The sequence below is a fragment of the Pseudochaenichthys georgianus genome, chromosome 14 (genome assembly GCF_902827115.2).
Source record: "Pseudochaenichthys georgianus chromosome 14, fPseGeo1.2, whole genome shotgun sequence".
NCBI classification, from domain to species: domain Eukaryota; kingdom Metazoa; phylum Chordata; class Actinopteri; order Perciformes; family Channichthyidae; genus Pseudochaenichthys; species Pseudochaenichthys georgianus.
Genome location: NC_047516.1, coordinates 24726629 through 24743483, shown reverse-complemented (window position 1 = coordinate 24743483; position 16855 = coordinate 24726629). Strand labels below are relative to the sequence as shown.

At 40.4% G+C, this 16855-nt stretch overlaps 1 protein-coding gene across 3 annotated transcripts; it reads right to left on the bottom strand.

The window, feature by feature from the left end:
- Positions 1-2589: 2589 nt before the first annotated feature.
- Positions 2590-12762, bottom strand: scn4bb (sodium channel, voltage-gated, type IV, beta b). 3 transcript variants are annotated; one of them, XM_071205500.1, is made up of 6 exons: positions 12445-12762; positions 11915-12212; positions 8133-8296; positions 7827-8046; positions 6969-7098; positions 2590-6842 (listed from the first exon to the last, which is right to left on the bottom strand). In XM_071205500.1, the coding sequence occupies exons 2-6, from the start codon at positions 11997-11999 to the stop codon at positions 6746-6748; spliced, it is 696 nt and encodes a 231-aa protein (XP_071061601.1). In that variant the 5' UTR covers positions 12000-12212; positions 12445-12762; the 3' UTR covers positions 2590-6745. The 3 variants fall into 3 exon arrangements, with proteins under 3 accessions (XP_071061601.1, XP_033954282.1, XP_033954281.1); XM_034098391.2 differs by having other exon boundaries at positions 11915-12224; positions 12460-12762; XM_034098390.2 differs by having other exon boundaries at positions 12460-12762.
- Positions 12763-16855: the final 4093 nt, after the last annotated feature.

Below are 16855 nucleotides of genomic sequence, written 5' to 3'. Positions count from 1 at the left end.
CCTTTGAACAATTAAAGAGGAAATATGACTTGTCCAACAAGACCTTCTTCTGCTATCTTCAGTTAAGGTCCTTTCTAAGAGCCAACCTGGGCCCTGAGATAACTTTACCTGTGTTGACTGATGTGGAGAAACTGCTTCATGAGGGAAATGTATACAAAGGTATTTCTAAAATGTACTCTTTACTGCTGAATGAGGGCCCAAAGCCAGGTTTACACAAATCTAGAGCGAGATGGGAGTCAGATCTGGATGTAGCAATTGATGAACAGCTCTGGTCAGATTTATGTAAAGACAGTTTGTCAGCTACTATTAATGCCAGGTACAGACTGGTTCACTATAGTTTCCTCCATCAACTGTACCTCACCCCACAGAAACTACATAGATCCAAGCCCGAGCTGTCAGAGATGTGCTTTAGGTGTGGTATCGAGGTCGGCTCCTTCCTACACTGTACCTGGCTTTGCACAAAAGTGAGGTGCTTTTGGTACGATTTGTGTGACACCTTAACCAAGATCACAGGATCTACCTTCCCTTTAGATCCTGAGCTTTGCTTACTGGGTGATTTCACAAGTCTCAATAGATCTTTAACTAAATCCCAAATTAAATGTATGGAAATTGCTTTATGTGTGGCTAGGAAATGCATAACACTAACATGGAAATCTGACTCTCCTCTCCTCATTGATAGATGGTCTTCAGAAATGAACAGTTGTATTCCTCTTGAAAAGATCACATATAGTCTTAGAAAAGGATATAACACCTTTCTGAAGATCTGGCAGCCTTATTTAGAATTTATAGATGCATCACTGACGCCACCATAGGTATATCATCTGGTTAGCCAACAGGCCTCTGGATATACAGTAACACTGTATGTGTAGTATCTCGTTGTGTTTTGATTTATGCACTGACTTTTGTTTGTTTTTGTTTGTCTTTGTATTGTTATTTTGGGGGGAGGGGGGGATGCTTTGCGTTTTTATGCTACATGTTTTTTGTTGTTGTTGTTGTTGTCATGTTTAACTGTTACATAAACCTGAAAACTATAAATAAAATATTACAAAAAAAGAGTAGTGGAAATGTGAGAGATGAGATATCCTTATTTGGACACCGCGTGGCAAACATCTGGAAGGCAGCAGAGTAAAATGTGTGTGCGTTCTGTCAAAGAGTCCTATATATATGTTTTCTGTAAAGTTTTACTATTTCTCGCATTGCTGTAGGACTGCTTAAGAGCAGAGGTAATGTTTTCTTCATTATTATTGATATTAAAGTAACTTACATGTATTACTTGTATTAGCCAACTATAAACAACTATATCTTAGACATATCTTAAAAATGCCAAGGGTGTGTGGAGCTGTGTGTATTGAACTGATGGGGGAGGGGGGCGGAGAGAAAGAAGTCTATGCAAAATACCTCAAACTTAAGAGACTCTTGTTTCAGGGTCGCCTCGGCTGGCTCGCGCTGATTCGTTGCGACAGGCCATCGTTTGTGTATCTCCCAATGGATGACCCCTGTGGGAGGAGCAACGGGTATAACTCCTCCCTTTCTAACTTGTAGCCCTGTTGTGTTCTTGGTCCGGTCTCTTTTTCCTCCTGCTGCCAAGATAGTAAGATCTCCCAGCACTAGGAACCGAGCAGGAGTACTCCTTATTTTGTATTGTTGTTCTTTTACCATTAAAACAGATGATTGTTTATCCTTTATCCTGGTGTTTCGAATTCCTTCTTTTACAATTTGACCAGCTCATCAAGGGACGCGCGGAGCTTCAGACCACCGTCCTTATTGCTCCAACACTGGACATGCGGCCGCATGTCCCGAAGAAACAGTTCCATGAAAAAGAAGTCGGGTTCTTCCGTACCTAGCAGGTCGTGCATCATCTCCATGTGGTCGGAAGGCTTGCTGTCCCCCAGTGCCGAAACTATGTGGAAATAGCGTGCGTTGTCATCGGTCATTCCGCGGAGGGCGAAACGAGGCTCAGTTGGTGCGAACAAAGCAGCCGCAGACGGCTCCCAAAAACTCCGGCAGTTCGAGAAAAACTGCGTTTTTTGCCATGTTCGGTTCAGTCTCGGATACTTCTGCGAGACTTATGTCAGGGTCACCAATGTAGTGCCGAGAGACAGGAGTCGGAGGCGGTGCATCGAAGGTACAAAGTTAGCTTTAATGAGCATCAGAAAGACACATGTTGTCGGCTTGAAGCCCGGGAAGAGAAGGGAAGAAGAAAAGGAGGGCACACAGTACATAGTCAACATATGTCTCCGTGCGGAACAATACCCCCAACCCGTAGTTCCATGAGTGAATTATGTCAATCAGTGATCACTACATACCTTTAGTTACTTTACAGATAGCCTATGGATTAATAATGCGAAATATAAAAAACAAGTCCATAGGGACTTGGCTTGGCAACTGGAAGGTCACCAGTTCAAGTTCCGGCAAGACCAAGTGCTACCGAGGTGTCCCTGAGCAAGGCACTGTTCCCTACACTGCTCCCTGGGCGCCGTTCATAATGGCAGCCCACCACTCCTACACTAGGATGGGTCAAATGCAGAGAAACCATTTTGTTACATACTACCTGTACTATGTAATGACAATAAAAGTGCAAACAAAATAGATGTTGTAATCTTTATAGTCAAACAGCACAGAACAGATTTGATTAAAAACTTTATTAGATTTTGTGTTTCTATAATAAATACATTAAGAGCTCATGGACAGATGAAAGGTTGAAAATGGAGACATAATTTAAGGGTGAGCAAGAGCATTAAAGATGTACAGCGTGCAGAGAGCAGCGGTGGAGCATGACTTGGTGAGTCTGTACGCTCTGCAGGGTCTGATCGAGTACAGGGGCTCCAGTCCACTCCAAACTCCTCTCTGGATGTTCCACTAATCCAGGACATCTCATACTGTTGTATTGCTCACAGAACTGTCACAGTAACTCAAAGGTGCAGTGTGACAAACTGTCACTTTTGTGATTTGCATAGAGTTGCTTGTCATCATTTGCCCTCACTGACACAATCACTGCCCAAAAACGTTCTCAATTTATTCACATATTGAAGTCTAACAGGACAACAACTGACAGAGATTAGCCAGTCAAAGAAAACCCACTTTTCAACAGTTAAAAAAAATGATTGCCATAAAATAATTTGCTAAACATTGTATTCATTTTTTAAAGCAACAGCCGGAGGTTAAGACCTGATATCTTGAAAACCCAATTCATACAGTTCTTCGCCAAGGTGGATTTTCTCTCTTGAGTCTAACATTGTAAAGGAATATGATACATGTATATATTACACGTTGCACCTTCTACCTGTAATGACCTTGTTGTTGTTTTTTTAAAGATCCCAATAATTGGGACAATGAAGTGACCTCAGCTTTTTCTGCAATTTTTCCTTTCCATCAGTGTCATCAAATAGGCCCAAAATTGATAATTATTTCTAAATAATAATTCAACATTTTATAGCAAATAGTCCACTGGTTTATAACTTAATTAATGGGATATTTTTTGAAATGATAACTGAGCATAGCTTTAAAGACAGCAGGGGATACAGCTAGCCTTGCCCTGTCAAACACTTTTGAAAAATGAAATCTAACTTCCAACACCTCTAAGTGCCACTTAAGATTAAACAAATGAGATATGTCATGCTTAGTGAGATTTAAAGGTGTTTGTAGGCGGATTGTTTCCTTTGTAAAGAGCCAGGCTAGCTGTTTCCCCATTTCCAGTATTTATGCTAAGCTAAGCAGATATTAGCTGTAGCTTTGTACTCACGATGTCACATGTATGATCTCATCATTGGATAATCATGTACAAAAAAAATGTCACACACATCCATTTAACAATATTGCTTCAAGCCAGTGACTAAAGGCTGTAGTCTCTTTAATGTGGAGGCACATTATTGTCAACATAAAAATTAGCTTCAGGCACCACCAGAAACTCATAGTGTGAGTACGCTGAGCTAGCACCTGCTGAAACTGGGGAGGCACAATCATATCTGACCCAGAGCTCACACACACATTTGTCCCACTCTCCAGAGGTAATTATTTTAAAGTCAGACATTCAGTGTCTTAAATGTGCAACAGTAAATGTAGGTGAAATTGTATTCACCTTTAGTATGTGATGCAGATACATTCATCTCCTAACATGATGCTCAGTAGGAATCATCCCCGTTTGGCATGTTTTATTTCCTGATTGAACTACAGCCCCCATACCGTGCCAGCTTTCTGAGGCCTCATCCCATGATCATTTAGAGTATGAATGTATGGGTTATTTACTGTATGCATGGTCAGCGCAACCATGTTAATTATTTTTCACTGCAGTGCAGTTGCTAAAGATGATTTATTGCAAAAAGTAGTGGCTGGCTGAACGGATGTTTATGCACCTGCTTCAAATCTTATTAGCCGAATAAATGCCTTGTACCAGTTGTCATCAAAGCAATTATCTGAGGTGGTATGGCTCTAATTTACCTCATAGTTGGCTCAGTAGACCTTTTTTATCTATTGATGAGTTGGACCAACGCTGGGACATTCAAAAATCGTTAGGTTGCAACACGTAGTAGCCATAGTAATAATGACAGGAGCCAATGTGTAGGACTAAACATTTTTTAAAAGCAACAATGTCTGCAACTGTAATCAAGGGCTTACTATTTGAGTCCTCTGTTGAATCAAATCTTGATCTATATTTAATAATAAAGGAAAGTGAACATACTGCTTTGTCCTTAACAGCGGTAACACACTTTACTTACGTATAACTTAACTTATGTGACTAATGTACATAGTTGAACTCAAACCATTATCTTCTAAACCTAACAAAGTGTTTTTGTTACATTTTACATAGTTTAAAATCGCGACCATTTCACAGCATTACAATTCAATGGCAGTGATAACAACTGATAAACGGCCATTTAATGGGTTGATAACATTTGAAATGGGTGTTCATTTACTGAATGCATGGGCAGGATCATCTTTTCACTGCTGTGAATTTATTGCAAAACACAGACTGATTTGTCTCTGTTTAAGAAGAAACAAGTCATGTTTTACAAGGTGGCCCGTACTAATATATGTTGAGTTTGATCAAGGCATACAGTGTCCAGGGCGACGTCACCAAAAAGTGCTTAGCCTTAGCAAGGGTTAGCACAATGAAATTAGCATGGCATACAATGGGATTTACAGTTAACCTCAGAGCTGACTCTATCAGTCTTAGTACATCGGAGCATGTTTCCTCTCCAAAAAGGAAGTGTTTTTGTTTTCAAGCATTGTATCTAAAATCTGGCTTGTGTTGCACATGCTTAAAATGCATTGGTTATTTGTCTTAAAAGCAGCATCATCAGAGGGTCATTCATTTTCTAGGGGTGGGGTTGTTTTTAAGGGATTGTCTATCATGTCAGTTCAGAAGCTTATTGTATTATTACTTCTTTGCTGAGCTTTAAATTGTTTTGCAATATGTAGTTGTCCCCGCTGGCAGAGGAGCATAGAAGCACTAACAGGCACCTGTGTTTTATATCAAGCAGAAAGGTACAGGATGAAGAGCTGGGCTGAGTCCTATAATATTCTGTCACAAAGAACACTTTGTTTTGTTAGTTGTTTGAATAAATCAGACATCATATCACATCATATAATTTGATGTTGACTCAGATGTCCATCTCTTCAAAGGGATACTTTGAATTTGGTTTTTGTTAAAGAGGGATTCAGCCCAGCTATAACTACATTGCATTTTATCCTGTCTCAAGAAAAAAATATATTGTTTTGACTTTGGATGAAAACAGTCAAAGTTTAAATGTGTATGTACTCTGACTGTGGCCACATATTTTGATATGTGCAAAATGATATACAACTGCAGGTATTTGTACTTGAATAAACCTACACACACACAATTAAATACCATTCACACACACATTCCCATAATCTAATAAAATGTGTGCGTACTTTGGTTTTAATGTAATCAATTCAACAAGAAACCACCAACCAGGGACACGTAGCTTAATGCTCATTAACAAGCATGCTTTTAGGTGCGGAGGTATCAGATGATGACCACTGGGAATCTTTAAAAAGACCAAAAATCCAGAAATAAATCAACAAATCGAATACAATGTTGATGTGTTTATATTTTACAGAGCCTGCCGAACAGTGGGGAATCGATCAGTTGAAGAATTTCCAGACTATTCTTTTTTTAATAGTTAAGTTGTTAACTAACCAGAGGCAACTTGGTAACAGTGTTTTTCCTAGTTGCTTTTTGGACCTGATATACAGGCTCTGTGCGCCACCAGGTCACATTTCATTAAGTAAAAGTGCACATTAACTTTAATTGGGACATTTCATAAGATACAGCAAACCACACACAAAAGAAAAACAAAGACACCTTTCAGTTGTTTTTTCTGGTAATGTTTTGGCAAAGGGTCTTTGGGATTCCAGGTGGAAGGTGGGCAGTACATATGAATCCTATATACAGTATATAGAGGATACGTGTTTATGGTAGGTGACATTATCCTTTAAATATTGTTTTCTTTAAAGTTATGAGCACATTTTAAATAATTATGTGTGCATTGACTTGCACAAGTTATAGTTGTATATCATCTGCACAGCTACCTTTCCGTGCACATGCAGTAGCATTGTGTGCACATGTATGTATTCACCTTTGAAGGCCACAGCCAGGCAGTTTTTAAGAACCTACCTAAACATAATGAATTTGCTTGTGTGCAAACACGTGTGCATATACAAATATATGCAACAGTACATCATTATAAGTACTTATATGCTGTTATATACGTGCACTTTCTCATTTCCTTTTTGGTGTTGGTTTTGAATCAGCTTTGGATCCTGAGAGGCCATTTTCTGTGTTGTCGATCCCTGATGAAGTTACAAGGCACTCCTTACTGCAGTGGCGTCAGGGGGAAAAGAAGACAAAGTTAGAACTGTACATCCTCTAAAAGTGGGCTCTGATCAAACAGTCTGAAAAAGTGACATAGCTGGTAAACGCGCAGGTGGTGGTGATAACTCACTTTTTCTCCTCAAGCTTGGCAAGAACAAAAAGAGTGAAGTTCTTGAGCAACATGAAGGCCATTAGCCCTGCGATTCCTCCGCCCACAGCAGAGGCTATGATGATGGTCAGTGTGTTGTCCACCACCCTTACTGCAGACATGGACAGAACACCAGAGGAATGATGATTGGGGGAACAAATGTATATATAATCCGTTTAATGAGAGGTTCCAAAAAATAAACATTTTCTCCAACTTTTAACATAAGGAATATAAGCTCTTTTGAATTTTGTTTTTGTTCGGAGGTCGTAACCAAATAATTAATTTCAACTACATTCAAACATTTGTTAGAGAAATACACAAGTTAGATGTACATTCTTTATCTGATCATTTTCGGTAATTTTCATTATTTTACTCAGCAGTACATGCCTTATATGCCTTATATATATATATATATATATATATATGTGGCCTGATTTATCTAATTAGCATACCAATTAATGCATGTTCTAGTTTATTTGCACTTCAGCATGCACCTTATGGGGCTATCAAGCTAGCCCCAATGAGTTGTCCTACATTGTGATTGGCCAATATACAGTATGTCAGGGCACATAGTTAAACTAGTCAAATCTAAGGGGATGTGTTGTCAGATTGGCACATTTTCCACTTAATTAGGTCCACTTTTGTTGCTGAAAGGGACAAATATTTGTTCAAGGTGAGATTATGTTGGACTGGTTTAAGATCATTTGGGCAGTTACTAAATGTAAATACAAATTAATAAGAATACAATTTCACCTTAGAACCCATTCATATGATGAAAGGAAAACAAACCATATCCCTCCTTCACATATATGACGCACATTACCAGCTAAGACCACTCACACTCGTCCACCACGATGAGGGTGAAGATGGTGCTGTGGTTCCGGCCCTTTTCTTTGGGGTTGCGTCCAAAACAAGTCCACTCGCCTGCGTCCTCGAAGGTGATGTTCCACAGCAAGATGGAGACGTTGCGGTCAATGTTCTTCCCAATAAACTCCACCCGCTCTCGATATATACTCACATCTGGCTTCGACTCCTCTGACACTATATAGGAATCGCACACCTGACGGAAGCAACAAGCAGTCAATCATCTAAAAACTTCCAAACAGTTAGTTACCTGAACATTCCTCTCAACTAGAGGGATCTTACCTTCTGCATGGTGCCATTTTCATTAAACGACCAGCTGAAGTAGAGGTCTTTAATGCCGATACAGCTCAAGTACGTGCAAGGCAACAAGACTGTGCTGCCATTCACCGCCTGCAGGAAGGGAATCTTCCCCACAGACATTTCCAGGCCCTGGACATACCACGCGCCTGAGGATGAACGGGAATAGAATTACATTTTACAGTGCAGCAGTGTCAGTCTACTTTAAAGCAAGCTTTCAACATTTTGAGAAATGGGTATCATGTGCTTCTTTATACAATTTTACAGGGGGTTATGTCCTAGACTGTTTTAAAGCTTTGAACAAAGATGTTCCTGTGTGTTCGTGCATGTTTGAGAAGTCTTGTCATTATCATGAGAAAGTACTTCCTGAAGTTTTCCTGGGGTAAAGAGAAAGTCTTCTGTGCGGTTGAAGAGTAAAAATTATACTATAATATAATTGTTTTCCTAACCGGAAAGGACTAAGAAAAGAAAACTACAGCGCTAAGATAATTGGACTGCACCTATAGGCTACCCAACTATGTGAATGTGGATCTTATTGTGGGTCTGCCATCACTATAAATGAAGTGTGGGATAGCATTTCCTTCTTTCTTTTCATTAAGGATGGTCTATATAGGGTTACTTATGCTTAAGGTGATGAGAAAGAAGGCATTTAAGCACTTTTCCTTAGCAATTAGAGAATTTGAACAGCTCTTATTGTGGCTGTCACTCAGATACTTTCTTTAGTTTTTGTGCTAAGCTAAGTTAATCATTTGCTTGCTGTAGCAAGATGTTCACAGATTTGAGATTACTCAAAATAAACAATTAATTGAGAAACAATCAACAGATTACTGTGATGTGGCTGTGAGGAAGTGTGGTGGGCTTTCTATCAGTATGAATGGGTGAATGATCACTTCTGAGTGTCGAAGCGCTTTGGGAGTCGTAAAGACTGGATTAAGTGTTACGCAAATGCAGTCATTTACCATTACATTGCATTTCATTTAGCTGACAATTTATCAAATCCGACTAACAAAAGGTGCAATTAACCATCAGAATACAATTTCAGAACAGCAAGAAATCCTGAACATACATTATCTTTAATTGGCTAAAGCAGATTCATTGAACATTTAAATAGTCATTACTTCCGGCTCCTGCTCTTTAAACAAATCACCCACATTTAGGCTGTATGATCTTCTTTTAGCTAACGTTAGAACAAATTCACATTTTCCAGCCTCCCACTTTGAACGTTTCTGTTGGAAACCAGTTTAATCTTATTTTAGGTAAACATATACTAAGGCACTAGGCTAGTCAAACCCACAGTGACATGACACCAAAAACCTGTGACATTTATGTAAATAAGAGAAGAGAAACTCTGCTGTGCCCAGAGTAAGAACTGTTACTGTACACCAGGGACCACAGACAGGAAGTCCCTGTAATTACATTTGACTTCCACCATTCAAAAGAGAAAACTGCCATGTCTTTTTTATTAGATGTTTTTGCCTTATTCCTTATTTGTTCTCGACTTAGCAGGTGTTTCACCTTCTCATTTAGCCACCTAGTTTTGTGTCAAGATCACAGGTAACAAATAGGTTCACCTTAGCATTTAACCAGCTGTTACAATTCTCTGAATGCTCACACCACTAAGGCTCCTAGTGCTTAATGCTTCCATCTAGTGTGTGACTTGTAAACTGCATGCCCAAAAGATGCTGTGCAGAACTAGTGCACATGTGCAGAGGTAATACAAAAAAACCTGACACCAGGATAAGATAAATGGTTTTAGGAGCAGCTGTATTTTCGGTGCTGTTTCTAACATTCCCAGGATTGTGCCCTCTGTTTTGGGCACAGTGTGTTACGCCTGGCTCATAACACGGTCAAGGTCAACGTCTGACAAGCACCACTGCAGCAAAGAGGAGTAACGTAACAGCAGATACGGCTCCATCCATGCGGAGCTGTGGCGTACTGTATGTGGAAACGATATTGATTCATTCTCATCTCTCACCACGGCTATCTCACAAACCTCACTCACTCCAACCCTTTTCTTCAGCTGGTCCAATGCAGCACAGTGAGCTTGCACATTTTTTTTAATAGAAACAACCCCTCCCGTCTAGATCCTTGAGAAAATGTTTAGTGTCACGCTGGCTTTTTGATCAGCCTTATGCAAGATGTGCATTCTGCATTCTTTACAACTTGTGTTTCTTTGTGTGTACTTAAATATTTATTTTCAATGAAGATACAATATAATGATGCTACCATTACTCTAGGTACTGAAGCTGTTGATAAGAGACCAAGAACAAAACAAGTCTAATTTCTTGATCTGTTCTCCTTTCAATGAGCCTGCATTTCTTTTGTATTGTGTCTAAACATTAAAACATTACTCCCCCTTAAATCAGTAAGGGCTCTGTTTTGAATTTGTGTTTTAGGTATCCAATCAAGTTTTGTTTTGCTAGGTAAAGATATGGTGATTCAGATAAAAGTAGAACAGCAATGCTCTAGTTTCTAGCCTAAATATGTCAACAAGAACAAACCTTGTTTTTGTAATGCTATCACTATGCTACCCACATCATTGAAACTGAGATTTTCGCAAGGGGGGTCCTAAAACAATCTTATTTGAGGTAAAAGGTGATTTGCTTTGAATTATGAGGATTTCGAAGAAAAAAAAAATTGTCTCTAAAAGTGGAACATAATTCAACGTGAACAGCCTGTTGGAAGCCAAACATACTAAGACATAAGATCACTACATATCATTACAGCCCTGTCAAATGCTGAAGCTTTGACGAAACCGCTGTAGCATCTTTCTTTCTGCTCCTTAGCCACCTGCATCTGCTAGTTAGTCTACCATGCAGTTTAACTTATAGGCCGCCATCTTGTTTGGTGTTCATTCTAAATAAAGATAACACCTGCAAACAACAAATCCTGGAAATACCATTACAATGTAAACCTGGCAGCACATCACCACTGACAATGAAGGTCACATGTGTAAATGGGACAGTAATAGTTTAAATGTATTATTGATTTGTAATGTGATCGACTTTGAAAGACTGGTCATGTTGAATGGATGTTTTAGAGCTGACAATAATGTCAGTGACCACGCATGGTCTGATGGATGTTTATCTATTAAGTATGTGTTCGCTGAACTATTACTGCGTTGATAACCCACACCCATAGTTACCTACTGTCTGTGCACTGCAAAAGCACTCCTGATGTTTTACAAGACACTGCTTAAAGTGGCCCTACTGCACTTCACTGCAGATGCACCTCTGGCCCAGCACAATAAACAGTGCATGGCAGGGCCTATAGTCTGTCAGCTTTCCATTTACAAGAGCATCTATTCTACTGACATATACTTTTGTGGACATACAATCCCAATCCATAGCAATTCGGATCACAGATCAGTGTGCAGCCGCTCAAAGACTCCAAACAACTGCATTTTATGAACCCGTCATGGTCTGTGTCCTTTCTGTTTCCAGGCAGACCCAGCAGCACTGATGTAATGAAACCCATAAACTACTCACACAGCTTTTAAACTAGTCCTATCAACAAAACAATCCTCTTTTGTAAATCCTAGTGTACCGACACATGGACTAAATAAAAATACAAAAAACACCTGCGTATGTCAGGAGCTGATGAAGGTCAATGTCAGATCTAACTCGGCATAACAATACAAACACATGCTCATGTTGACTCAAGTTTAAAGGAAAATAAAGGTGAGAGACAAGAGGCATGGTGCACATGAGCTGTGGCATCCCATAGCAAGTAAAGAGGGGTGATGTAAAGTGAGAGCCAGACATTACCAAGCAGCAGAGAGAAGATCAGGCCGACAGCTGTGTGTTGAGGGCCCATCCTCGGGACTTTAACCCCGGCCCACTGGACCTCCATGGCAGCAAGATCAGCTCCAAAAGAATTGCTGCAGCAGAATCCAGCGGGCTCCAGAGAACTTGTAAAATATCCTTTACAGCAACTTATCCTCTCTGGTATACTGGACTTAAATCTGGAAGCTGCTGTCTGGGTGTCTTCAGCCCAAACAAGTCCAAGCTGTGCCCCTGCAGCAGCTGGGGGTGAGGAGCCTGCCCGCCAGCCCCCACTACACTCCTGTGAAAGAGACTGTAGGTTAGACAGAGGGCAAAGAAGAAGAAAGGGACAGAGAGAGAGAGCAGGGAGGAAATAAAAAGTTGATCAACTGACATAGGATATAAAGTCCCTATAAAAGCACATTCGGGACAGGTAAAGGTACAGGTCTGTGTGTGTTTCCTGCATGCTAGAAACTACTCTTTACCCCATGTAAAATGGGTAAACTCAAGGAAAAAACACATGCAGAGATTACGTTTTGTCATGTTACCTGCTCCTGCAGCCGGTGCTCTCTCAGAGGCCGGCAGGCTGCACAGCTGAGTCAGTGTGGATAGGACAGCGGCGGAGTTACACACACTGCGCACAGTCAGAGTTCAGTCAAGGAGAATCCAGCCAGCCAGCACTTTCACTGCAGAGCCAGCCACATTGCAGCGGCAGCCAGGACGGGAGACAATTAGAGAGGAGAGGGGGGAGAAAAACACAAACGTAGGGAGACAGACGGACAGGAGGAAAAGCCGCTGCTCTCATTTCCCCTCAGCAGAGCATCAATGACGCCGACTCCTCTCCCTGCCCCGTCCCCCCAGCTCCCTCACAACTTTTCCCCTTCCTCTCTGTTGGCTGCATGCCACCTCTCTCTCCCGCACCCATCTCTCCGTCTCCCCTCCTTCACCTGCCCCCCCCGCACCATCTTATTCTCTCCTCCTCCTCCTCCTCTCTCTGCTCCCCTCCCTGCCTCACCCTCCTCCCCATCTCCTGACTCGGGGCGTGAATGCAGACTCAGGCACTTTTGTCAGAGTGTTTGTGAAGATCAGAGAAAAGTTCTGCAGTGCAGGTTGAGCAGGAGGAGGAGTGATGCAGCCACAGGGCCGGGGCCAGACACACAGTCCCACACCAAAACTCTCCATTCATAAATAGGCATGTTCTCTCTCTGATAACATCAGCTTCGAGGAACAAACTTACAGAATTACAAGTAGCAGGATAAACCATGCAGTTGCTACTCTCTATTCAAATGGGATGAACCTCTGAAAGCTGTTACCCTTTTTTTTTTGTCTTCTATATTATTGATAGTGGGAGACGTTTGCTTATGATTGCACTTTCCTCTCCTCCCCCCTTCCCCTGAAAGGCATGCCCCTGCTGGGACTCATATTCTCCTGGCTCAACGTCCCCTGGTGATGTGTGCATATGTGTCCCATTCAATGCCTCGAAGGTCAAACTGTCCTGTACATCATGAGGCTTTCATTACTCTAGTGTGATCAGTGTGATGCAGCAGCACATACATTATGATACAAGGCTGTGTGTGTAGTCATTTCACAATGGGACAGCTCCTTTCCCATAAATGTAACCACGCATCAGTCATCGACAGCTGACCAATAGCGTCTGTCTGCACTATTCACTGCAGGACATGGCGCAGGAAGTGCTTAGCTCAGAGATTTGATTAGTTGAGGTTAGAACTGGCTAACGTTGCATTCATACACTTAAGTTCATATGCCTGTCTAACTCCATCTATTACTGGAAATAGAAGGTGACTACACAGTAATGGTGTCTTATGAGTTCAGTAGAAGAAAAAAGGTTGGTGACTGGTTAATCAGTTTCATATTGGGAAAAATTGAGAATTGTGAGTGTTAACTGGATGCAACTGAGACCATGTGACTTGCCATCTGAGCCGAGGTACAGTTACACAGGCAGAGGACAAGAGGACAGCTACACATCCATTTTGGACTTAACCTCCTGATGTATTTTTCTCAGCTTACAGAAATGCTTTTTCCTTAACATGAGAAGAAAAGGTAACGTTTGCAACTCGTAAGAGGATGCAAATGGAATTAATTTGCTATATTTAACTTCAGTTTCAAAGATAGATGCAGGTATTGGTCACACAGTATACTGTAAAATACTTTGAAAATACTTACACTGCAATCTGTTTTTCATTGAGAAAGTCATAATGCAAATATGCAGATGTTTAAGAATGGCATCTTGTTTCTTTGGCTCATGCAACATTTGAAATACCTATTATTTGTTTAGATTTTGTGAAACACATCTAATTCAGATGTCAGCTGTTATACTATTGCATTCAATATCATAAGCAAGTTGTAGTGGATTGTGAGGGGAAAAGAGGGTATTGACACAACTCACTAAGCAAAACTAGAAGAAATGAATGTGTGTAATTGGCTGATGAGTGCACAAAATAAATCTGTGTTTAATTAAACAGTAATAGATTTAATCGAGGCTGGAACCTGGGCCTGAACACGATTAATAAGCTGTAAATTACAAACACCAATAATAACTAATATGGTTCATATTAAGTATATAGAAGTAGGTGTGGTGCTGGGTGACAGTAAAGATAGAGTGGGAAGTGGTTTGACGTATGTGAAACTGTAAAGTGAGAGATCATGTGACCGGGCTGCAGGCTCACCGCTCTCCTCTGCAGGCCCCTCCACTGGAGTTTTAATGCAGCAGCAGTGGGAACTCTTCCAGAACTGCAAAGGAAAAAAGAAAAAGCATTTTGCTGCAGAAAGACAGGGTGCTGCTGCAGACCTGTGCAGGACAACACAGAGTGCTCATGTACAGTCACACAAACATAACCACTTGGTATGTAGTAAACATATATGAATTATCATGTGTCCTATATTATTAATAGATGCCATGTAGGTGCAACCTCAGCATTTAAATGCACGTCGGTGTCACTTGCTCTTACTGCAGCAAAATGTGTGCTGCTCCAAAGGAAAGAGACAAGGACACACGTGTCAGCGCTCTGTGCGTTGGAGTGTTGGAGCAAAACATAATGAAAATATCAATTCAGTGGTGGAAATAGTATTCACAAGGTTTCTGCTACTTGTAGGCTACTATAATTGTATTGCATAATTTAACAGTAACTGCATTACTGTAAAAAAAAGAAAAAAGAAGCTGTTAAAAATAATCTGCCAGCTGTGGTAATATTGGATTTTACGGTTAGGGGTCGAGTTTGACTATAATGGGTATAAATAAAATGTAAAAATGGTTCTTACCACATTTACCATAGACTACAATAACCATAAATAGTTGTTTTGAACCTGTTATCTGGCACCAATTAGTTCTTCAAAGGTGTTTCAGAGATTGCCCATGTGTTTAGAATCTGTTATGAAAGCATCTTTGCCTGGGGGGAAACCAACATTAAAATCCAGTATTACCCGTATACAGTCTATGGTATTACCACAAACTGTGACCTGCTTGTGCCCAGAAACGGCAAAAACAAACCTCTCCCCAAATGTTATATTATGTGTTACCACTTCAAGGCTTCATCCAAAACATAACTTCGAACAAACAAACAAACCGTCACCCATAGCGTCATCTTCAAAAGGCAAAGAAAAAGTTCCGAAATCCTAGCAAGTTCGTAAGTAGCTAAATGTTTAGTAACTGAACTAGCCCCCGTTTGTGAATCAGCCTACATTAGGGGTGACAGTTAGCAGCATGTTTTTTTCTCTAAAGGAAAACAAAACATTTGATACACGAGAGGCTTCATTTGGTGCTACTCTAGGGCAAGTAGGTAATCCTACTGGTAGGCCTACTAATAGAGCTAAAAAGAGAGTTAATATTGGACTTACCTTGATCAGATAGCTATAAACACTAATGCTGCTAAATAAGCAACGTGTGCCAAGAAGCTCGAAATATTAACTCAGAATTTGAAGAGCTGTTAGTGTTCTGTTCCCATCTTCTTTATGCTGCCCTCAAGATAATTACATTTGAGCAGTTACGAGGAATTACTCTTTGGTGGAACTGCTAACACAGGCATTGCACTTTTAAGTGAAACGGAGGCTATTCAGAAGAATTAATACTGAAGTATAGCCTAATACAAGTAGCATACATTGTACTCAAGGATGGCACTTGAGCAGATGTGCTGTTACATTCTACCTCTAGGCTACACAAATTACAAAAAACACCCAGAATGATAAATAGCAGAATATATGTATTTCCTTTCTGTACATAGGCCTATGCCTACTATAGCTACAGTATAAAGGCACACACAGCTTGATAAACCCAAACCCATTTTTGTTATTCAGTAGTTGTTAGAGTACTATAAAGAAAAAAGTGAGTAAACTACTGCTTCTTTTAATTTGTTAGCACGGCATCTCATACAAAGTATTATGTGCAATGCAGACTGAACTAAATAATCCGTGAGGAGAATTTGTGTAATTCCAGGCAGGTTCCCACATGCCCCAGCCAGAGTCCATTTCTAACATGACTTGAATAACTATATTGACTGCACTGTTTTTTTGTTTTAGTAGGACGGATATGAAAGCATGGATTGTGTCCAAAGTAAACAAATAATACTAAGTAAAACACCCCTTATATTAAGGACAATGAAAAGGGGAGGTTATGTTACCACCAGGGGGCGAGTGTTTTACATGACCCTACTGTTGTTTTTATGACTCAGTGCTCAAATCCCTGCACTGGAAAAACACGCTCATGTTCCAGTGAGTTATAATGCAAGTGTCAAAACATCAATGCCTGGTATTTATATATTTGTTCAGTAGGTGTTAAAATGTGTTAAAAGATCCCTCAACCTTTTAAATAGTGAGAATCATTCGGCCTGTGTAGAAAACAAAGTAATTCCAAGTCACAGGCAGCTCCATGTTTGCACTGCAAGATCCAAAGGTGAATAAACTGAGATTCACTCAGCTGTTTAAAGGCCA

What these genes read in the sequence shown, in the direction of transcription:
- scn4bb (XM_071205500.1), bottom strand. Translation starts at nt 11,999, where the DNA reads ATGGAGGTCCAGTGGGCCGGGGTTAAAGTCCCGAGGATGGGCCCTCAA. An exon ending in CCTCATCGTGGTGGACGAGT is followed by an intron (nt 7,099 to 7,826) that starts GTGAGTGGTCTT and finishes CCATGTCTGCAG; the next exon opens with TAAGGGTGGTGGACAACACA. An exon ending in GCCAAGCTTGAGGAGAAAAA is followed by an intron (nt 6,843 to 6,968) that starts GTGAGTTATCAC and finishes ACGCCACTGCAG; the next exon opens with TAAGGAGTGCCTTGTAACTT.